Here is a 24,563-nt window from a genome sequence, read left to right on the forward strand (position 1 = left end):
CTCAACCCATGTGTTTGCTAGGTAAGATATTGCTGAAGGGTCAGAAAATCACCTATAAAGAGGGCAAATGCTTGAAAATTCTCTTTGTGAAAAGAGTTTTGTGGAGAAGGCATCGGTGACATTTTGCAAACAGTGTAAATTACATGTAAGATCATCACTTCATTAAATATTTTCCATTGATTGGGATTATTTTAGGATACTAAAAAGGTAGAGAGATTATACATGAAAGTGATTTCTAATGCCTATCTCGAAATATTCTGAGATTCAGATTTATCACATGTGTTGAGGTAGTAATTGAAATCAGTGAATCACAAGATCAGCTTAGAGGTAGTTTCCAATTTGTGCTGTATCTAGAAATTATTGCATGGTTTCTAGTAAGAATAATTTCCTGCCTTTGGATACCTGCAATTAGTTTTTCTGGTTGGTTGTGGCGTTATGTTGTCAAATCTTGGCAATTCATAACGTAAGCCCAGACAGAGGGAACTCCTTTCATTTGTCACTGATCAGGTGAGGGAAAAAACTCCACAAAAACAAGAATAATAACAAAAATTCCTTATCGTATCCCGGTTCAAATCCTGACTAAGTGAAATATTTTTTCATGGCAAACTTCATCCGTTGGTGTATTTAACTTTACACCCGTGTGCGTGACTGCGTACAAAGTCACTTGTTCCTACAGTGCTTTAAGAATAATAACCACCGAGAGAAACAATTGTATCAAAATTACATGTAATGTTCAATTAACTAGCATTTGTAGGTAGATATATTCAATATAAGAAGTATAAAAATAATAACCATTTATAGCTAATAATCTCAAAACTAACCTTAACCAATACGGAAAACTAAGTATAGTAGGTGAGTGTGTCAGCACCTAAAACGTAGTTGAGAATCGCTGTCAGAGAAAAAGACAGAGGGCGAGAGTGGAGGGGGAAATGGCCAACGACGGAGGGGAGGTTACTTCGGTGGTGACGAGCAGGAGGAGGAGGAGGCTGAGCCGTCTTCAAAAATACAGATCTGAGCCAATGTTCCCAGCAGCGGCCTCGTTGACAGGAAACTCCGGGACAGTTCTCGTCGTCCAAGCAGGGGTTGGGGGAGGGCAGCATGCTGGCGAGCTCCTTCTATTCAATCTTCTTGGTGGTGACCGTTGCGATGTGGGGGTGATAGACATTCTAGCAGTCCATTGGAAGTCAAGGAGGGGAAAGACGTGGTAGGATGAGGTCTTGGAGGGGTAGAGTGTTTTGATTGGTGAAAAGTGGGCTACTTCTCATTCTAAATTGCAGATTATGCCTCGGCACCAGCTTTCCCCTGGATTTCCAGATCCAGGTATTCCTCTGCCATACTTGCTCTTTAAGTCTTGATGTCCTGGCATGGCAGATTTCGGAGACCTAGAGTCTCCAAGCCTTTGAGCTGAAGGCCTTTGCATGAAAGTCCTTAGTGTGAAAAGTTATGCGGATAAGTTCAGAGGATTTTTGGGAGGAATTTCTTGGGGGGGGGAGGTACACTAAAAAAATACCACATGGTGATGTTCACTCAGAGGTCATCCTGCAGTCAGCTGGTCATCACCTACCCCAGCCTTATTATTCCTTCTCAGGGACCTTAAATGACAAAAGGCTCTGAGTCTGGGTGGAAAGTGAGTAATCTGACCAGCTCACTCTAATTTCTACCTTTTAGATTATGCAAGGTGCAGCATTGCAATTTTTCTATGATCCAAAAATACATGATTTTTTGGTAGTATAGATTATATATGGGCATTAAAAAAATACACTACAGCAAACGAATGCTGTGTTGCCACGTCTTGTGCGCGAAACTTTGTTCCAGGTAACTGGCACTGGCCCGGCGTGGCACCGTTTGGCAACATGACATTAATAGAAGTTAGTGACATTCACAAATGTCAATATATTTATAGATTATGGATCATAGCATAATTGCATGTAAATTAAGAAGTGTTTCTATCAATTTTATTTTTTCTTTCGGGGTAAACTGTAGGACTAGATAGAGTTTAAACATTTAAGTTTCGTTATTTTACAACAAAATATGCATTCTAAAAATATGCAAAAGCCATTTTATTAATCTACATTAATGTTTGCAACTTTTTGTGGAAGATGAATGTTGTAATCATAGTAGTATTCCCTAGGTTGAGTTACAAATTTCATGAAGTTGATAAAACGGGTAATTTTATGGTGCGCGGAGTCATTTATTGCACTTGCGTGTCCACATTTTAAAATATTTCATAAAACAAAAAATGAATCAGAATTGAGAATAAAATGATGTATTATTCATTATTATGGCATGCACTGAAGTCCAGATATAAATTTGCAAAGTACAGCGGCACATCATTTTGACACCGACAGCAGTGGAGTTTGCACAGAGTCATCACTTCTTCAAAGGCATGATTTTAGGGATAAGTCCTACCTTTATCCTCGAGAAGATGGTTCATTTTTTTTTTCAGGACTGTGAATATCTGTGAGAAAGTGTCAGCCAGGCTTAGAGTGAATATTTTTTATTTCCTTCCAATTCTATTTTAGAAGTTAATTATTTGCTCTGTTTTAAGTTTCTTCTTTGTTTGTTAACTTCTCTATTGCCTGTTTCCTTGTAAATTTTCCTTGATAAGTTTTATTTTGTAAGAGTTACATACTTTGTGTTGATTTGCATTCCAAGTCTCACTGTGGGTGTTTCTTGTTGCAGTTGTCCTGGTTCCATCATGCTCCTTTTCCAGTTACCGACGGGAGAAACTCATCTTCATGTTGGTGACTTCAGAGCTCATCTGGGAATGGAATCATTTCACGCCTTTTGGAATGTTCATGTTAAAAATCTATATCTTGATACAACGTAAGAGTTAATTCATTTACTTCTCTCTATTTATTTAATTTCACAAACGAGTTATTGTGATCAAATCGCAAAATAGGTTAATGTTAAATTAAATTTTGATTATCTATTTTATTCATTAGTCCTCCAGTTAATATCCACTTATGAAATACAGAAATAATTCCTTATCTATTCACCTTCGTGTGATGCTTGAAGCAGGATCGTGCTGATTAAGTGGCTGTGGTGTTTTCCTCTCATCCCGTGGGCACTTGATCAAATCTGGGCTGTGGGAGAGATTTTTCAAAGGTTCCTTGATCCCTGCTTAAGTGCTGTAGATGGTTTTTCTAGTTTTATGAATCACCCATTGAGTAGGACATAGAACGCAGCCAAGGGATCTTTTTTGATGTACATATATTCATAATTCTTTGTTTAAACTTTCGCGGTTACTCATCATGTTGAATAAAAACCTTTGGGCTTTGTCACCGTTGGGGCCAGCCAAAAATTGGCACGGTGATAAAGGCCAGAAGTTTTTATTCAATATATTCATATTTAATCATTGTGTACAGGTGGTCCTCGACTTTTGTACACTCGACTTTCGTACAATTCGCACTTTCTTACGTTCAAAATTGACACCTTTTACTTGACTTTCGTACGCTAAATTCGTGACTCTAATCTAGGTGATTTATTTGGGAGAGAGACTGCCTGCTATAGGCTTCTTTATCAAGAGAAGAAGAAAGCCTTCATTGAAGATATTTTTCAAAAGAAGTTGACTAGACATCATCAAATAGCTTTCATTAAAACTAGTAAGATCTTCTTTCTAATTGTGTTTTTTCGTTTGAGTGCTGTTTAATTCATATACACCTTCAGCAATGATATTGCACGAAATATTCCCGAAAATATTCACGAAATATATTGTCCGAATTCCGTTTGTCTTTTGTCTTTTTTTAATAACATGCGAAATATACGCAATCACGAATGTCACCTGCCAAACGTCGAATTTTGGTGTAAAAATGAAAAGGTATCTAGAGTGCGGGTTCAACAACTATATTTTATTATACTTCTTGATATGTCTTTTTATTTATAGTGGACGTAATAAGTGGAATGTCAACTTAAACACCAAGAGGAAGTTTCACTCGATAGCCAACGGAGTTCTTGTTTTTCAAACTTTTATTTGCATTTTCTGCGTATTTTCGAAAGATATTAGATGATTTGAGGAGTTTTATCAACATATTATTAAAATTTAGTGAATTGAAATAAAATCCATGAAAAAAAGGTTTTAGTACGTATATTCCGCTCTTTTGGAACGTAGCCCCTAATTAGTATGGAAGTCAATGGTTCGACTTTCGTACATTCGACTTTCGTACAAGTTTTCGGGAACGCATTGTGTACGAAAGTCGGGGACCGCCTGTAAACAAAAATATGGGCTCATTTCTAAAATGTACCAAAATTCTGGAATTTTTCTTGGTTACTGCACAATCATAAAAAAAAACTCATATGCTATTTTTATACTTACTGAACCCTTTTTTTTTTTTCAGGTATTGTAATCCTACATACACGTTTCCATCACAAGAACGAGTCATTGACAATGTATTGTCCATTGTTGAAAGTGCTGTCTCAAAAAATCCCAAGACTTTGATTGTTTGTGGTACATACACTATAGGTTTGTATATGATCTCCATCTGTAGCTTTTATTTTTAATTTATTTTCATTGCTAATTTAAAAATTGTGATAAAATATTTTTATATTTTTTTGGTGTCAAAATAATTCAGTAAAGATAAGAAAAGTTTGTACCTTCTATCTCTGAATGTAATTCCTTCTTTAATTTCCTCAAAATGACCGGGAGAAGAGTAACATAGGGTCTTACGTGAGAGAGTTAGTGGCATGAGTGACCAATTAGGCAAGATAGAAATGAAAGCACTGCGGACAAAATCAATTGCTATTTCATCATTTTTGAAGGTTACTTGAGATGTTTTATTGTAATGTATTTTCAAACTGTTGTCGACTTTAGTTTGCTATCCACCAATGTGGAAAATGTGCTTTTGAGAATTCAAAGTGTTGCCATCAAGATGAGTACTTTGTTTTTGTGAAATAGATGAATACGAATTAAACTCATGTTCAATCAAAGTTATATTATTAAACCTTTGGAATGATGCTTAAAAAACAGCATCTAGCTATAATTTTATAATCTTGACTACAGTAATTCATCATGTTTATGAAAGCCCTTCCAAAGTGGCAGTGCAAAGATAAAAAAAAATTATTTTCTTGGATAAAAATCAAACCTTTGAATTTTGTAAATCAACGGGAATTTCTGTTTTAATCAATGGGTTGTTTTTTGTTAGTAGAAAAATGGGTACTCCTTCTCCTCTCTTTCAAAAGTTTACTGAGAAAAAGAAAAATTATTCATTAAGAAAATATTATTCATTTCCTGTGCTCAACATAAGATAAAATTTAAAGCATTAATTTAAAATAGACTAATGAGAATGCAGTTGAAAACATCAATCATCATGTCAGGTACTTTTATTAATAGTACATACATATAATGAATATTTAATCAGTTTTACGCCACGAGGACAAAACTTATTGAGCACCTACAGTGCCTACATAGTTCAACAGGGCTTTCATTGCATTAAAAATGAGTGGGGTGTTATATTAGATGAAATGAGGTACTTCTCGTTCTGCAGTGACTGTCGAGTTTGGCTATAAATTCACATTTTTCACAATTAATATATCATGCAACTCTATTCTATTACTTCATATACCTTCCTACCCTTGGTAGCTGTGCTTGGTATGAATCACTCAAGTGATACTATATGCCTGGGTGAATTGCCAAATGCACTTTTAGGTATTCATTTGATTTTCCTAATGTAAATGTCAATGCTTTTGCTGTGACTTGATGCTAATGTCATAAATAATCAGCTATAATTCTTGAAAGACAAAGAAAGGAGCTTAAAATGGTCTCTTGTTGGCTACATCAGTAGAACATTCCATTCTAATCAACCCTTATCCTGACATAGGTCTTATTGTTCAAAAGAAATCCTATGTCACAGTATTTACAGCTAGATGTTATGAGCTCTGAATGTTTGTTAATTATTTTGAGAAAACCTGTCACTGTAGTGTCACTTATAGTGATTTATCAATGAACTGGTGAATGTGGCATTTATTTAGCATAAAATTCCATTTCCTTTAATACTTATACGGAGCTCCAAAGAGTGAATTTATTTTCCTCCGTAATTTTTTTCTGTTTTTAGGGTAAAAATTAGCAAATACAGTCCATGAACCAAAATATTTGAATCAGAACAGTTAGTTTTTTGTGCATTATTAACATTTTCTTAAACTTTAATTTGTCTTGGATGAAAAAATTAAACTTTGGATAACACCTGAGGGTGACGAGGAGTGTATAAACCATGGTAGTGTACTAATAAAAACATTCTGTGGAAAAACAAAGTTTAATTTTTTCATCTGAAATGAGAAAATTCCATAAAGTATCATCAGAAACCACCAAATTCAATTTAATTTGTAGTTTTGAGGTCCTGAAATATGTAAAATTCTAAATCCAGAAATTGTTCTTGAAATTTTATCCCTATCTATACAAGGTGTGATCAATAAAAGACAGGACTGATTTTATTCTGCGCAAACCATTAAACGGATCGAAGCAAAGCAAAGTGCGCCATATTGCGACGTATCTGAGGACTAAAATGAAAGGTGTTAAGTTTGTTTATGTCGAATCATTACGCAGCAGCAGCTCTATTTCTTTTCCACATCGACTAACCCCAAAATGTCAAATTGGTGAATGGTTTGGTCCAGGAAAATTGCCGTGTAATTGTTAGGGAGGTGGCCGAAGAAGTGAATATTAGTTTTGGATTGTGTCAGACAATTTTGATAGACATTTTGGGAATGACGCTTGTTGCATCAATATTCGTCCATCATGATGGCGTTTCCACCATGATAACTCGCTGACTCTCACACTAATCATAACAAGAGTTTTTTGCCAAAACCAGAACTTCCGTGATCCCGCAGCCACCCTACTCTCCAGACGTGGCACTATTAGACTTTTTATGTTTCCAAAGATTAAATCAACCTTGAAAGGCCACCGATTCAACTCTATTGCAGACATTAAAACTTATTGTATGGCGTACCTGTAGAGAATCCCTAAGGCAGCTTATCAGGCAGGATTCGAGAGCTGGAAGAATCATTGGTAAAGGTGTGTCGTCTGCCAACGCATGTACTTGGAGGGTGACAAGTTTGATTTAGCTGTATCCGTCAAAATGAACATGTTATATAATCATTCTGGTCTTTTTTTGATCACACCTTGTATATTTGTATTAGAGGCCCTCGTGTACGTCTTTGTTTGAATTTTGGCTTCACTGATTATCCACTGGGTCATATTTAGAAATACATACCATTGTTGCAATTGGTAATTCTACCATCTCTTTGAGGGGGAAGTATATGCCTTTTGACTGACGAAAAAGGCTCTTATCATCTCTTTTGTGTGTATTGTGACGTAGTTGTTTGATTTTCAGGTAAGGAGAGGGTATTTGCAGCCATTGCAGAAAGGTTTCAGTTCAAGATTTGGGCTCCGCCTGAGAAGAGAAGAGTTCTGGAGTGTGTTAGGGGAGGATTGCAAGAGCTGCGCCTTCTCGACAAAGACAGTCCAGACATTTCTGAAGGAGGCGCTGCAAGGGAGCTGAACCTGATTGGGGCGTTGAACATGCTGACCATGGTGAAGGAGACTGCCCAAATTCACGTGCTGCCCATGGCCAAGATCAAGCAAGCGGTAATTGTCCTTATTAATACACTTGGTGTGAACTTCTACCAACTTAATCATATTTTTCCTATTACCCTGCTTATTCCTTCGGTTCATGAGTGTTCTTCCACCTTTTGTTTTCCTTTATAAGTCGCAAGTATATACTCCGTTGTTCTTCCTTTGTGGACTTTTCCCCCAACTTTTCCCTCCATTCTATTGCTCATGTAATTGCTATGACTTTAGACATGAACCTATAACATAGCATCTATCCACCAATGGATCATTCAATGCTGGCATATGGTGCTCCACAATTATCTTGCCTTTGCCCTTGCCACAGCTCCGCTTGCCTTTTCATCTGCCTCATATGATGACTGAATCGTAACCTGGCTCTCCTAATACCACATACAGTAAAACTTCGATTTTACGCACTTTGATTTTACATCAAGTCTCGTTTTTACGCAGCGGCACTCAAGTCCGGCCGGAAAGCATAGGGAATTGCAATGGTGAAACTTCGATTTTACATCTTTTCTTGATTTTACGCTGTTTTTTGATTTTGCGCAGCATTACCTCAGCCCCAAAGAGGCTGCTAATCTTGATTTTACGCAGTTGAAATGACGTCGCGCTGTTGAGCGTGAAATTAAAAACATCGCGAATCTAATTATTGCTTCCCCCTGCGCCCTCTTAAGTAATATTTCAGGCTCCTTTACGAACGCGAACATCGCTCTTAGTTCAAATTTGCCGTAGAAGGATATCGAAACCTAAAACTTACGGCAATCGCCGTGTATGTGTAACTACTTATGATTAAGACAGATGATCGCCGGAGATATTAACATTATCACCTTTCGTTTATTATTCGACTTATTGATCGACGCTGTTTATAACATATTTATTGTAATTACAGTAGATGGTCGTTAATCCGGAATTATGAACTACGGAATACCTATCCCAAACGGAGGGTTTTCTAGAATTTTGCTAACGCTATGTTTTCCGTCGCCCCAGCGAAATATAACGGCGAAATGAGCCGTTAAAAATCCTCCCGTGCCAAAATTTTGGCTTCCAAGGTGATCCAAAAAAGATAGTCGTACTTCTAGTATGGACGTATGTCGATGGTGATTCAACACGATGGTAAAAGCAGCATGCGTTGTCTCTTTCCGCGGGCTAACCCCACATCTGCGGGACGAATGGAGGCGAGGGAAAGTTGCTTGCGCGGCGCACGTATCAGAACTGACTCAACTTGTATCTCATTGTCAGTGTGTTTAAATGAAATATGATTGGAACTTGAATAGCTATTAGTTTAACTCCGCTAGGTGGCAAGCGTTTATTTTTTAACGGAACGGGAGTAAATGCCTTCAGAGAATGACTCGCGTCGTCAATCGTCATGTAATCATTGAAGTCAAATTCAAGACGTGAGTGGTAAGGCAGTCTCTCATTTAAACTCAGGAATGGCTTAGTACCATTAAATCGAAATACAAAAAGTGTCCGGTGTTGTTATCAGATATGGGGAAGCAAAATATTACGTGAAGCTGAGTCACACGGCTTGTGAGTCGAAGGTCGCGGCGCTGAATTCGCGGAAGAATGCCGACAGAGAAGCTATTCCCGGAAGAGTCAATCTACTAATGCTAAAATTTCATGGGGAAATGCTTTTTTAATGCGTATAAATTATAAAGAAGGAAAATTGTTCCGGACTATTAATATTTTTTTATTCGTCACTGGCGGCATGACGGTAGATGCGCCGTTATTTAAATACAGTGGAACCTCGTTAAAGCGAGTACGGGCTATAGCGACACCCCCGCTATAACGAGAGATCGGCGATGCACCGTCAATTGACCCTATAATAAGCGTGTTAAAAAATTCGTTTTTACGAGACCCTTTTGGTGTTGGCTCTCGCCATAGTGAGGGTTTCACCGCCGGAAGACTTTCATCAAGACTCCTTAACCTCTGTAATTGCTAGCGATCTGTTAGAAATGAAGTTAATGGGGTGCTCAGTCTCTATGTGGTAAACTGTCGTTCGATAAATAAGTAGTTAATTTTGGTGAAAGTATTGTGGCATTAACATTCGCCAATGCTTCATCTTCTTTTGTTCCTCGGGCGGCGGAAAGCAGTCGACAGCATACCCGCACGTCCGTGAGTTGCGTGAATAGAAAGCATTTGATGGCAGTCACCATGGCCAAAAAAAACCAAACACGTCTAAGCGAAAAAATAAAGATAAAGGAGTAATATGAGAGTGTCGAAATTAATTTATCTTCCTGGTGAAACATTCATGGTGTTGTTGAAAAAAAGTTTCTTTTTGAGTGTTACGCTTGCGACGTATTTGAAATAATACACCGAGTTTACCACGGCACTGCAAACGAGAGTTAGTTGTTCTGTGTGTTCTTCCAGCGGCCACCAGGGGATGCTCGGCCACCCACGTGACGAAAGAGAGCCAACAACCATTAATTTATCTTCCTATTCGCTCTGCAAAATTAAAAAAAACAAAAGCGCCCAAGGAATGTAGACGACGAAGAGTTATAAGGAGCTTTGTTCGGGTGGTTTTGCCCTCTCCATTCTGCGGGAACTTCTGAGAAAGGAGCTGCGCCTAAGCCTAAAGTGGAGTATTTCAGGGATAGATTGTGAATCGAGAATTTTAAGAGTGCGGAAGTTTTATACTAATGCGAAGCACCAAAGCGTTATCTCCCCTCATAATTGCTGGTGATGCCTGCGGTGTAAACCCGAAGTCGTGGAAGAAAGGACTCCGATCATAAGTATCTTTAGAAGTACTCCCCGCGTCATATAACATAGACGAAACGGAACTTTTTTACATACAACTCCCCGACAAAACCCTTGCAGTATGAGGTATTTCTCGCAATGAGGCCTCTAAAGGTAGGTAGTGCGCCTTAGCGATGATGTAGGATGTACGAAGCAATGATACTCAGCGTGAATTGTCCGGATGGACGTATTTATTCTCCGTTGCAGACTTACAAGGGTGAACTATTCACGTCAGTGGTCGGAGTCGTACCGGCGCTCTCTTTCGTCACGTGGGTAGCCGAGCATCCCCTGGTGGCCGCTGGAAGGGCACACAGAACAACTTACTCTCGTTTGCAGTGCCGTGGTAAACTCGGTGTATTATTTCAAATACGTCGCGAGCGTAACACTCAAAAAGAAACTTTTTTTCAACAACGGCAATTTTAATTACATCATTTTTCAAGCTTAGCAAACTTTTTACCGTAGATTATGAAGATATTACATTATCTGATAGAAAAAGTCTTCCAAGGCGGGAACGTTATACAACCTTCCACCGTTTTCGCCTGTAGAAACAAATGTAATGCGTTATTTCACTTCACTGCCTCTTAACGTACAGTCGAAACAATATACACACACCAATGGAAACGTTTGAGGCATTAAATAACCGCGATACTGTTTTATCAGTTAATTTTTGAATTTTCAGTGGAAACTACCAAAATAATAGATTAATCACGTAAATGAACTAATTAAGTGCATAGAAAAATGGCTTCGTCTGTTGTGCATTGGCATAATGATTGACGAAACAATGCTTTCCATGATTTTTATTCAGTGCGGCGCTTATAAATTGTTTGAATAGTAAGTCGTTGTTTGAGTAAGGAAATTTAGTGATGCAAAAAAACATCGCCTTTCATCTGGATTTATGCTTACGTTTATCGGATAGACGTTTATCTGTAGCCGCACCACTCCTGTTCCTGTATATCTGTTCGCAACAGGTATATTGGCTATTATTTGCTCCACCTCCGGTAAAGCGACAATTCGCTATAGCGAGTGTTTATTAGTGCACCGTGGGGTGTCGTTATATCGAGGTTGCACTGTAGCTAACTTTAAAAAAGAGATCAAAACACCGGAAAAATCTGAATTTCCGAATATCCCGGGTCCTGCGTGCTTACCTATGGTATGCTATTTTAAGCCTTCTAAAGATAATGAGCTAATGTTATCCTGAAAAGTATACTCCTCATCAATGCCAAATCTTGATTTTACACACTTTGATTTTACACAGTGCCCATATTTCGGTCCCTCCAACTGCGTAAAATCATAGTTTTACTGTATATTATTTCATTTTATATTCTAATTGCCAATTTAAGTGTCGAATCATTCTTCTTGTTGTGGTTTTTGCTGGGTGTAGGTGTTTTTATAACTCTTAATTGTATATGTTTTTTTGTAATTTCATTATATAATAAAAACTGTAAGTAGGCTTAAGATCTTATGGCAGTATGCTTTTTTATGTGGTAGTGATTGTTTTGGTAATGGTTTCTTGGTTGATTGAGCCATGATAAAATATTTTTATTTGAGTATTGAGTTAGAATCACACATGTATGTCTGGAACCATTGAGTATCAGGATCATTACAATGTACTGGTTGAGGAGAAAAGGTAACAATGTCAGCAATTTCTAGTATTATTCCATCTTATTGCCCGTATTAAGTAGTTGTTAGTGCACTTAAATGTCTTTTAACAGTTGTTTTCTATTCTTGTGTTTTCAGTGTTTATTGGATCACCTAAAATCAATGAAAAGTTCTGCTTTCACGAGTATCATTGCTTTTCGACCTACTGGCTGGGCACATGGTCACATGAAAGGAGACAATGAAAGCAATGTTTTATGCAACTCTCCATCTGTAAAAATATATGGTAAGTTTTTTTTTCCTTGTATACTACATTGTTTCTATTGTTGCTCATTATTCTGCTAGTGACAAGGAACATCCAAATGCTGAAATGTGTAATATGCGTGAAAATGCGTGACTTGTTAGTTGGATGTAAATGCCTGTGGCTTGTTTATGAGTACCTAATTTTAAAAGTTTATTTCAGAATTATGACCTTATGGTAACTTCAAAACAATCACTAGTTGGTGGATAATTAACATTGTGAGGTAGAACTGGAAAATTATCAGTTGTAAATTTAAAAAAAACTGAATTTATTTGATATTTTATTACTTTGGGATTTTATTTTTTTTACAGACAATAGTCTGCTCTTTTGTTGACTCCTTCAATTTCGTTTGTACATCCGCTGCACAGTTTACCATGGGCAATAAAGGAATTAACGTTGTTAGATTCACTAATACATGTATTTGAAAAAGCGTGACCCAGGATTCATTTCATTGCAGTTGCATCATCAGGTCTGTGTTATGTTAACTATGTTATGAAATCTAGGTCGTGCTTTTTCAAATATGTACTATCATTTGCAAAAGTCTTGCAACAAATCGAGCGGCGCCACTTTCGCTCCATTGTCGATTTCTGGCCACCATTAAGTTTGAATGATCACTATCTAGGTATGAATCTTCATGGTCGCTCGGGAACGACTCACGAACGGGTCATGGTGACACGGGAGTGAGACATAGGAAATCATTACGATGTTCAGTTGAGTAAACGAGCGTAGATGTTGTTAAGTCATCGTGGCGTTTTAGATTATTTTTGTACCCCTAGTTGACTGGAGTAGATAATTGAAAATATTTACCCGTTAAAAGAGTGGGTACCTATGACGCCTGGCTTCCAATGGTAAACCCCATAAGGCCGGCTGGGGGCACGATTTCGCCATTAGGAACACGGAAATCAACTCGCTCGTAACACTTTTTTTAGGGATTCAACGTCGTTCAGGAGACTTTATATTAAGTTGTTGAAATATTTGTTCGATATATAAGAATTAATAAATTGAAAAAAATTAACTGGCAATTTTCCGGAAAAAAACACGACACTGTCGTCTCCACCATATTTAATTGATTGGCATTAAATAGTTCTTTACGTAGGTTGAAGCTGATAAAGATAGCTCCATAAGCTTTCTTCTTCATTAATTATCAATTTGTTAATTGGATAAATATATTTACACCGATGAAAATGTTTCTTCGGAAAAAAAATGGAATTTTGATTGCCAAAAAAAATCGCTAGGCCTCATCGTTGCTAGCAGTATGTGTCTCTATTTTTACTGTTTACATATCTAGGAGAGGCTTCAATTTTTACGATAGCACTAACATATTTAGTGATCATGTCGCATTAATCTTCTTTTTGTTATAATAAATTAGTTACTGCTTCAATTTTAATATTTCGGCCATTATTATATTATTAAGGACAACCAACTTAAAGAGTGACTTAATAGTACGACTTTTCCCTATCCATGAATGCCTCCATTGGTAAGGTTTCCAATGACAACAACGGAGAGAGATTAAATTGAAAGTCAATTTAAACCAATATTCGCCCTTTTTTAGGGAGGGAAATACTTTGCGCATCTATTAGGGAGGTAAAATACTTTGCGCATAATTTAGCCGCTCCCTCAGCTCTTAACGCTGAATCGGGTGCTCCCGGGCCATAGTTTTGGTCAGCTAATAGGTCCTGCACCTCGTCTTGCCCTACATCTTTATCGCAACTTTACCAGCCAGGGACGAGAAGTAGGTTACCTGGAGTAAAACTTGCAGGCCGTAAGTGATTCTCACGTACTTCCAAAATAGTGTAAATAGGGCCAATTTGTAGCACTATCATATACATGTTGATGCCACAATTTGCTTGAAAAAAGTACGCACTAGAAAAATAGTTGATAAATACCTCAAGATAAGCCTTTCCTATATTTAAAAATAAGCGCCGTGGTGCGTGCGCGATTAAGGATTACCATTACATAGGTTATTCCTAGGATTGTACTTAGTAGATCAGCTAGTCTCACATTCTGTCCCTTTCCAACAAAATTACTGTATTAAAATCACTAATTGTAGAATACTGAAGCCTAAAGTTTGAAAGTAAAATTCTTCACTTAATTTATATCTTTTTCTATCTCTAAGAAAAGTTTCCGTCACTGCTCATTTACGAAACGAAAAAGGGTAAAATTGTTCTGAAAAACTTTACTGGAGAAATTAACTTGGTAGGAAATGGCGACAAGTTGATGACAAATAGGCAGCATGCTACATAGACGGACAGCATAATCGCTGCAAAATATCATTCATAATTTTCTTTTTAATCAGATAAAATTGATCTATTTAAGAAATTACGTATGTGGAACCTTAGATTATTACGATAGTTCTCATTCCAAAGGTTAATAATGTTGAGCAGTTACGGACCTGTAAAGGAAACCATATAGCACTAGGAATTACATTCACCAATGATTCTGATTGGAGTTCCTTCAAGAAAACGCAATTGATTCGTCCTACCTAGAGATGTGCGAATAGTATCCGCGAATACTCGAATACCTCGAATAATAGAAAGTATTCGATATTCGAGATCTCGAATAGTTATGCCAAAGGTACCGTCTCGAATACCTCGAATACTTTGAATTTCGCGTCATACACTGTCGCTCGCACGTCGTTGGTAGTTGACTCGGAAAAATGAGAACTCTAGTCATCTAGTGCATGCAGCGCCGTTTTAGGCAAGCTGACGAAATACATCAAATTCACGGGTTCGAGCGGTGAAAAGAGTTCGACGTGGGGAACCGAAATTGATCCGATGAAAAAAATCCGAAAATCCCAGGTGTCCCCTATCAGGAGAACCTCAGTTCCGTGGGATAGCAACATTGGCGCATTTCCCACGATCCGCTATCCCCATCCATTCAGCGTTCGCCCCACCCCCTCAGACGATTTCCTCTTCCCCGAAAACAAAAAAAAGGTCCCTGCTCGTGCAGGGATCGTATTACGAAGACCTCAGCTTTGAAAAAAATATCAAATTACCAGAAAATAATAGAATCGTGTTTCACCCTTCCCTCTTTCTCCCTACTGACCATTTTCCCGCATACATCTTTTGATAAAATGAGAGGAGGTGTTTGCCGTGTGTCCTTTGTGGCTAATAATGACAGGCACTTATTTTGAATCTTCCCCAGGAGATGAAACTACCATAGGGAGGAACTCAGTGCCGTGGGATAGTGGCATTGGCGCATTTCCCACGATCTGCTATCCCCCTCCATTCAGCATTTGCCTCACCCACTCTTGAGATTTCCTCTTCTCCGAAATCAAACAAAAGATCCCAGCTGGCGCAGGGATTGTATTACAAAAACCTTAGCTTCAAAAAATATCAAGTTACGCGAGAAAAATAAAAACTTGTCTCGCACCCACCCCCTTTTCTCACCCACTGACCTTTTTCTACCTACCTGCTTCGAATTTTCCCCTTTCTTGAGGTCAACTGCTGCATGAGTCATCTACTAGCCCGGAAGGTGTCTAACAATGACTTTCGGCAATTGTTATTACACCTTTATTGGATTGAAATATTAGTAATGTGCGCGTAATTTAAAAAAGAATAAGACCAAACACGACATATTTCTGACTTTATTTAAGCATTTTGCGCAGGAAAATAAATACCGGGAAGAAGAAGAAATACGAAGGAGGTGTAATGCTCAAATAGGGTGGTTTCCTATTATTTTTTATTGCCTAAATCGAAATATTAATACTCCTGAAGTACGTATTTAACGCTTTTAGAATTTTATAAGACGATATCTATTTTTCGCGATTATATTAAAAGTGAAAATTTTCAAGCGCGCGAAAACGCGACGGGTAAGTATGAATGCCGGGAAAAACTCCGCGTGACGTCGTTCTGGTTCCCGCTGCCGCAAGTGAGGTGACCTTGGGGCGAGGCTCTGAGCGCTATTACGACGCAGGATGCTAGCAGGTAGCCGAGTACCATGCTAGCTGGTAGCGCTTGGCTTAAATAAGGATTATTAATACCTTATCAAACAGACTGTGTGATTATTAATACATGTTTCCCTGAGCTCTGTGCCTCATGCATGCATTGGTAACCTCAGACGATGTAAAACTCCGATTCTCTCGTGTAGAAACTAGGTCCCTGTGATGTCACGTGGAGTGGCATCGCATAGGCGCCAATCTGGCCTTTTTCAAATGAGGTAAAATTGAACATTGCCATTAGTCTAAACCGGTATTTCAAGAACGAAATAATTTGTATATTATGAATACACTAATGGTGGGTAACGAATCACAATCAATACCTTTCGTTTTCTTTAATGAAGGAAACTACCCTATTGTTTACATAAAATTAAAATATTCCATTTATCAGCTAAATTCCTGTTTGAATCCTTTAAAGGCAATCACAATTACTCGCCAAAATCTTGGGTTTCCTGCTGCATAGGCGACCTAGTCAAACATTTTCACATTCATCATTTAGTATTCGAGGTATTCGAATATTCGAGCAATGATTTAATATTCGAATTCGATATTCGAATTCGAGAAATCTACTATTCGACCCATCCCTAGTCCTACCGCGCTAACTACGCATGATTCCCATCGCACGGTCATTTAAATTATAAATTGTTGCAAAAAATGCTCAAATTCAACAGCTGGTACCCTCTGAACATAAATTTCAAAAATAAAAAAACTTTAAAATAAAATACGGCTGTGCGGAGGATAAAAAATTTTTGGCCACGGGAAGGACTAGAACGCGGGCCCCTCCTATCACCAGCTGGAATTTTTATCCACTGAGCTTTTTCTAGCTCAAGGTCGTCAAGCGGTAATTTTGTTTATTTACTGTTATTGTAACACTGAGCTCCTTCATGTGCTTCTCCTACGGCTCCTCACTTGAACGAATTTGATCAAAATAATCACTTTCTCGGTATATTAGTCTTTTATTCGTTTATATGATTATAACTTGAGCACGGAGGCTTTCGCATACTCTTATGTTTCGGCTGGTTAGTATATACAATAGGAATATAATGATGTTGTCACCTGCGACTTCGGTATGGTATCGTCTTTTTAAGTTATTATTATTTGTTATTATGTTTCAAACTCGGTATTTGTATTTCTAATGAAGCAAGCGTATACATTCATTACAAACAGAAATTCTGTTAGGATTTGCTTACGTCCTTCTTACCCGACTTGAAAGGTTTTATGAAATGAGCTGCAGTTCCACTGATGCCTTAAACATAAAACGTATTGCCAACAAACACATTTCCTAATACAATGTAACCTACTTAATGCAAGTAGATAATTCAATTAATAATGCTAAATTAGTATCCTACATTATCCCGAATTCATCAGTGTATATGTAAATGATTGCATCTAAATAAGATAACTTAATCATCAACGACATAGCAGCTTAGAGTTATTATTCGCATTCACACTAATTCAGCAGTAGAACATATTATCAAACAATACCTGTTGAAATCCGACAATCATTAAAAATGGGACTTTTAGCTGGAATTAAGTTTTCCTCAACATACTTTGAATAAGTGGAAACGAATACATCTTTACCGATTGACGGACGTCGGAGAACTCTGTTATTACTTACGCAACGATTAATGCCGATCAGCTTAACTAATTCATATTTTACGTGTTTGCTCAGATATTTATATGATGAAACACTGGGAATTTCAAAGCTGCCTCGTATCATATGTCGTAGATATTGTATTAAAACATCAACCCGAGTCGATAGATGTAAACAAAAGTCTGCCATGTTCACAGTGAACGACTCGTGATTTCCAGCTCTCTGAAAAGAGCTGAGATCACTCAAAAAGAGCCAAGCTACCAACTTTTTAAAATCTCTCAGAGGAATTACCTTCGATCTTTCCTACTGCATTAAATGCTACAATGTGTTTGGGGGAATATCATGAAGATTAATTTCACTTAAATGGAAGCGGTGAAATCCCGAGACTGAAAAGGATGACAAAATACCTCACCCACCCAATGACCCGTTCTCCATGCATTGAACCATGAAGACTAGTATTGGATTGTTGCATACACCCGAAAACCATACAATATCCAGGCACAATATTTGTGGAGCGAAAGTGGCGCCGCTCGATTTGTTGCAAGACTTTTGCAAATGATAGTACATTAGTGAACCTAATAAAGTTTATTCTTTCATTTTCCATGATGGAAAGGTTTCACACAGTTAATCCTGAAATCATCTGTTATACCCATACTGTCAGTATCATAGTTTTAAACTTGACTACTGGTGGGAAAATTTAAGCACATGTTTATTAATGTTTAGTACGTATAAATGCTTGGAAACGGGATTTTTTATTGGAGTATTTATTTATTTATTTTCATGCCACCATAAACAGCTCTATGCAGCCTTTATATCGGGGTTATTAACATGTTAAAAATTTAACGTGCACAAAAAGCCATGCCCTGGTTAGGCACTGGGACTAAGGGCTTGCCCTGAGTAGACTTGATGTTTGGTTTATTTCATCCCTTACTTTCTCATGGTGGAAATGACTTCAGCTCTCGGCCAACCCCTCCAATTACTGTTCCGTGTTCTTACTTTTGTATTTAAAGGTTTTAGAATGGAAAACGAAACATAACTTGCCATACCTATGTGATTTTTGTTTTTGATGTTTCAACGGCTTTAATTATTGAGTGAATTCGATAGAAGGCTAAGGTCGTGAATGTAGTTAAGAAATAAATGAAAATCAATAGCTTTGATTCAAGACTATAGATTTGATTATTTGCCTTCCAATTTAACCAGAATTTACTTTCACTTAATTAACCTGGATCCGCCCAAAATATTTTTTTTTATATTAATAATTGATATTCTAGGAGAACGCTAAGGGTCTCATTTTTACGACATTCTGAAAATATTACATTGATCGGTTGTGTAGTTTCCGAGATACAGGCTGTGACATAAATGTAACATTGAGTGGATGTTGTCTTTTGGTGCAAGGTAGTGTTTCCCCAGATAAAGCAAATATTTTTTGCATTTGTGCTGCAGAGTTAATTTAAATGATAAAAACCCTAGAAAAACTTTTATTTTGCACATATTATTATTTATGTACACTATTTTCAAGCTTTTGTTTACATTTGAAGTAAATTATTGAAAATTTAGCAATAATTTTCAGTGTTCCATTGCCCGCGATTCATAAATTTTTCCATGTAAAGTGTGATGCTTTAAAGTGTATAAATTTTCTGGATTTTTAAAATGTCATTTCACAAATGTGGGGTATGTTTAAATTTATAATGTTTTATAAATTATAAACTTGTCAAAAACACATCAAGAAAAATTATTTTTAATTTATGTAAAGTTTTCGTCAGGAGTGTTATGAAATACAGGACCTTGAAATGACACTATCAATAGATTTGTTGAAGGTACATTTAAATAATATTTTTACATGGCGAATAAGTAAAACAGTTAAAAATGCACCTAACAATCTCGCCTAGTCATACAATGTTGTCACAGGCATATGAAGCAAAGAAACAAGCCTGAAACACCAGAAAAAGCCCTTTCTTCGAATCACCGAAACAAGGAATTGTTCCATTGGGTCTTTGAAGGTCGTCCTCTCTTCCGGCTCCTTTCTCCATGGAAAAATTTTGTTCACATGCGTTTCCCTTTCTTACCTGGCCACCTTACCCCCTACCTCGAACTAGGCCCCTCTACCTGTCATCGGACAATTCTCCGTGGCCGGTCTGTATAAAGGGGTGAACTCAGGGTGGAGGGGTGGAATTTAGTCAGTCTCAGGGGCATATTAGTGTCAGGTGGTTTGCACAAGTGCATCATGTCTGAGAAACGTAAATCTTTGGACCTTAAAACCAAAAATAAAACTGTACACTAGTGCAAAAGTATCTGGACTTGAAAGACTGATATCGAAAGGCGATTTGGCGTCTCGTCACTAAATATGTTATTAAAGAAAGATAAAATTTGTGCAGCAGTGAACAAACTATGAACACCTAGCAGCCAAAAATATTTGCGGCAAGGGGAACTTCTGCAAATGGAATCTGCACTGTTCAAGCTGTTTTGTGAACAAAGGTCTGCAGGACTGCCCATAATTGGTGCGATGTTAAGTAAGAAAGATTATTACATTTCAAATGGAGAGAAATATCTTCGACCACTGGATCATGCTGTACAGTGAACCTTTAGGCCAATTTTCCCAACTGACTGATGTACTGGTTTAACATTCAAAAAGTCAACAAAACTAATACTGTAGGCATGATGTATTCGCAAAATTATCCAAAAACTTCCTCCACATACCAAACATATTGATTCTGACTAGTTACGCTATTTTTACAGCTTTCTTTGGCCATCAAAAAATATAAGAACAGGAATAAAATCACCGAAACTGGGGGAATTATTATTTTATAAAATTGAAAGTCCCCCATTTCCTTCTTTAAATACGTTGACACTCAATTATATTGTGCCTGATATTGACTCTCTACCAGATAAGCTTCGTTAAATACCAAGGAAATAAAAGAACAACTGTTAATACGAATAATTATGAGACTTCAGTGGGTTTATTCAAACCCTTTGGATACAGCGAGGGCCCAGTTTAGCGGGTAATTTCCGAGGGATTATGAGCACTCGTTAAACCGGGCTTCTATTGCATATTACCAGAGTGTATTGGATTTTTTTGTCATTTTAGATATGTATTTTTATATTGGCTATTTTTTTATTAAATGTATATATGTAATGTCTGTACCTGTCTATGTAGTCTTAACAAATGATAAAAAGAACTATATAGTGTTATGGTCTATTGAATTTCATGTATTTTGCCTTTTTTGTGGTGATTGTATTATCAACCTATTAATATTAATGATTACTTTTTGCATCCTATGATGTTTAATGTAAATTGTTTTTTTTACTTTTCCAATTGCAGAGGTTGCCTATAGTGAGCATTCAAGCTTTCTGGAATTAGCACGATTTGTCAAGTTTATCAAGCCGGAAAAAGTAGTGAAAACAGTTGGCGGAAGTGATAGGGAGCGTGAAGCCATGGACAAGCACATTAACTCTTGGCTCCGAGAAGCTCGCTCAAAAGTTCCTTTACCAAATAGGAGCTGTGACTCACCAAAATCATCACAAGTTGCTATGCAGCAAAGAGAGGCAGGTGAATTTGTGGCGAAAAGGAAGAACAACCTGTTGGCTAGGAGGTTTAACACCTCCCAGGGAAGTCTGATGAAATTTTTAGGTTCCGATACTGTGCAAACTTTGGTGGACTCAAATACAAGTTCGAAAAGTGATTTTGAAAGTAGGAAGACTGAAAGAACCTCATCCATTCAAAGTCAATTACATAATGGCTCCCGAAAGAGATTGGGATCTCCAAGTGGAAGTGGATCAGCTCCAAAAAGATATCACTCATGATTCTCATAAGAATGTTTTTGTTGATTTTTATATGCATTTACAGGAGATAATCTGAATAGATATAGTTTGTTTTATTAATTGCTGTGATATATCCTTTACTAGGCATATATTTTATGAAATATGTACAGTTATTATTTCCATAATGTGCCTTTTAAAGTTGTTACTCTGGCAATTCCACTTTTTATTTGAGCTGCAAAAATATCTGTAAATAATTTTGTAATTGCAAAAATTCTAAAAGGAAGTCAAGGTATGTGTTACTAATATATTTTTAGGCATTGACTAATTAGTGAGGAACGATTTGGACCTTAATCCCTAAGTCATATAGATTTTAAGTGAAAAATATATAAGCCCAAACTTGAGTAACTCTAATGACCTAACTGTGATATGGGAATTTGTATGGAATAGGCAAGATAGAGGAAATTTGTGGCCTCAAAATGTGGCAAATTTTTGGATGAATTAGGGGAAATACTCATTGTATACAAAGATAACTATATTATTTTGTTGTAATGTATTGAATGAAGAATTAATGAATCTCTGAAAGCATATTGTGCTGTGGGATTAAATTATTATGGAATGAAACAAACTAAATATTTTAAGCTATCATAAGACCTTACCTTGCCTTCCTTGGAGGTTAAAATCATATGCTGAGTAAATTTGATATAAAGAGTATTTTGATGCATTAAAATGCATCAAATTGTTGTTTAATATTATAATGCCTGCATGAATGATTTCTTACTATTATATGTGTTAGCATGAGTCCATGCCTTCTGTATATGAATTTGGTGCTTTGTGAAAATATTACATAATAATTTTTTTATTTGCACAAATATATGCCATAAATATCTCTGTCAGATGGTTTAAAAATATACCAACTGATCATTTTTTAAATCAATTTTGTTTGTTTTTTCAAATGATTTTCCTTTTTTCCCTCTTTCTCGAGCATTTATTCCAAGATAATTTATGTTTCACATACTGTAAGAAGTACATATATTTAATGTATTCCTTTGTGACTTCCATTAGAAAATACTGAAGGGAACACTTCTTATTTCCCTCGTGAAATATTGTTGTTATTTGGAGTTTTTAGAAAGAAGAAAATTGTTTGTTATTCATTATTTATTTTTGATCCAAATACTTTTTGTGTCATATTTCTTTTGACAGCAATCATACTTCACAGCAGCCTATTTTTAATTGTGTGGCTCAAGGGTAGAGAGCCTGTTTGAAAGGAATGGAAAATGTGGATGGGGAAAGGAGTTAAAAATAAAATATGTACTTTAAACAAAGGAAAAAAATGCAAAAATATGGGTTACACTTTAAAGGTAGAGTGCTGTAGTTACCTATTTCCTTCAATAAGAAAATAGATGCTCTGTAGTTTTAGAAAAATTTAAAGAATAGTGATCATAGCCAACAAAAATTTGCATGTTTTTTTTTTAAGAACTCAATATTACATAGTTATTTCATTAAGGATCTAGATTGGCCTTTACTTTTGTTCTTACGTTCAAAGGGGTACCCAAAAAATACCCTGAATAACAGTTCTGCGGTTTTTGGAACATGCATTGTATGCATTTATACTTTTAGGTGAATAAAGCACAACTCATTCAGAGTTCAGTGCAGTCAATGTCGTTACCTGCAATTGTCTCAGTCATATGTTTAGTGAAAGCAATTTTGGCTCCTTGTTTTTGGCCGTGTTTGGTTTGATCTAATATCTCACTGCTGTCTAATTTTGTGACACATTTGTCGACACAAACTAGGGGGAACCAATAGGTCATAATGAGGAAAGTGTAACCTAGTTTGAATTAGCTGAACAAATCATGTGCTTGAGCAATGGGAAAAATTAAACACCGTGGTCTGACCTCACTGAATCATGCTATAAGAGCATGAGTACAGCATGCAGGGTACTCCATCACTTATGTGTATTATGATATGAATATTTTTAAGTATTAATATCACAGGGTGCGCTGATTTACATTGGGTTTACCTAATCTTATATTGAATTTGGCTCCCCTTACCATAATGGATCCACCATAATAAATTATTGCTAAGCGGTGTATGTGCAAGAGATGAAGAAAGGCAAACATGAAATGGCAAAATCAACAAAATAAATGTGAAGAATATTCCTGAAGTGATCGAGCAGCCACGACTACCTCTTGTCACCAATATTGAGCTCTGCCTTGAGGCAGACCAAGTGTTTAGAGTTACTGGAGGCAGTCCTCTCTAAGGCGAATGAACGCAGGGAGCCTACCTGCTGAAATAAGGATCTGTACATGCCACTGTGGTGAGTCCCCATTGAAAGCCTCTCCTAATAAGTCATTACACTCATAATTTCATCTATTGTTACACATGTGTAATTCATATGTCAGATCTGGATTTATTGCCTACCTCAAGGGGTGCGTGAAAGAGGGTGGGCTGGTCTGAATTGATTGAAACCCAGGGACAGGGGGTTTTCTGGAGGCTCCTGTTCCAAATCATGCTGATTATTATTGATAATTATTCACCAATTTCAGCATGAACATTCACTGTAACCTATTATACACACATTTTCTTTGCCAGAAAATTATCACTTTCCTCAATTCATATTAATGAGATTCAATTTGTGCATACATACATGCATATGTATAATTTTACCTTTATAACTTGAAATTGATTAAAAACCTGACCTTGACTTTGATTACGAAGGTATCTAATTTCTTTTCAAAATACCACTTTTACATTTTTTACAGGAACAGCTAGGAACTGTAAAATATTCACCTTTGTAGTATTTCTCTTTTGTGCCCAATATTGTACACCTACCATCTTATCAATTTTTGAAACATCTATAATGCATATATGAAATGTTCTAAAACAAGTAATCATGCAAGCTTTTTACTTTATGTGAAATTTACTGCCATTTCTAATGTTGTGTGTGTCGGCTAGAATGAGAAAAGATCAATCCAACTTTTTTTTTCTCTTAATATTCCTTTATTTCAGTGATCAAAATTTGATGTTAGAATTATGCACTTGGAATTGAGTTCAAGTCACTTGGCAACCCATGTTAAACCTTTTTAAT

At 36.8% G+C, this 24,563-nt stretch overlaps 1 protein-coding gene across 1 annotated transcript in view; it reads left to right on the forward strand.

The window, feature by feature from the left end:
• Positions 1 to 22,412, forward strand: part of LOC124166108 — a 44,392-nt gene extending 21,980 nt beyond the window's left edge. Inside the window, exons 7-11 of the mRNA XM_046543752.1 lie at positions 2,683 to 2,826; positions 4,338 to 4,462; positions 7,323 to 7,576; positions 12,029 to 12,173; positions 21,039 to 22,412. Of these exons, the coding sequence (XP_046399708.1) occupies positions 2,683 to 2,826; positions 4,338 to 4,462; positions 7,323 to 7,576; positions 12,029 to 12,173; positions 21,039 to 21,520 (1,150 nt within the window). The 3' untranslated portion in view covers positions 21,521 to 22,412. The remainder of the gene's footprint in view (positions 1 to 2,682; positions 2,827 to 4,337; positions 4,463 to 7,322; positions 7,577 to 12,028; positions 12,174 to 21,038) is intronic.
• Positions 22,413 to 24,563: the final 2,151 nt, after the last annotated feature.

Source organism: Ischnura elegans, chromosome 9 (genome assembly GCF_921293095.1).
Source record: "Ischnura elegans chromosome 9, ioIscEleg1.1, whole genome shotgun sequence".
Lineage (NCBI taxonomy): Eukaryota > Metazoa > Arthropoda > Insecta > Odonata > Coenagrionidae > Ischnura > Ischnura elegans.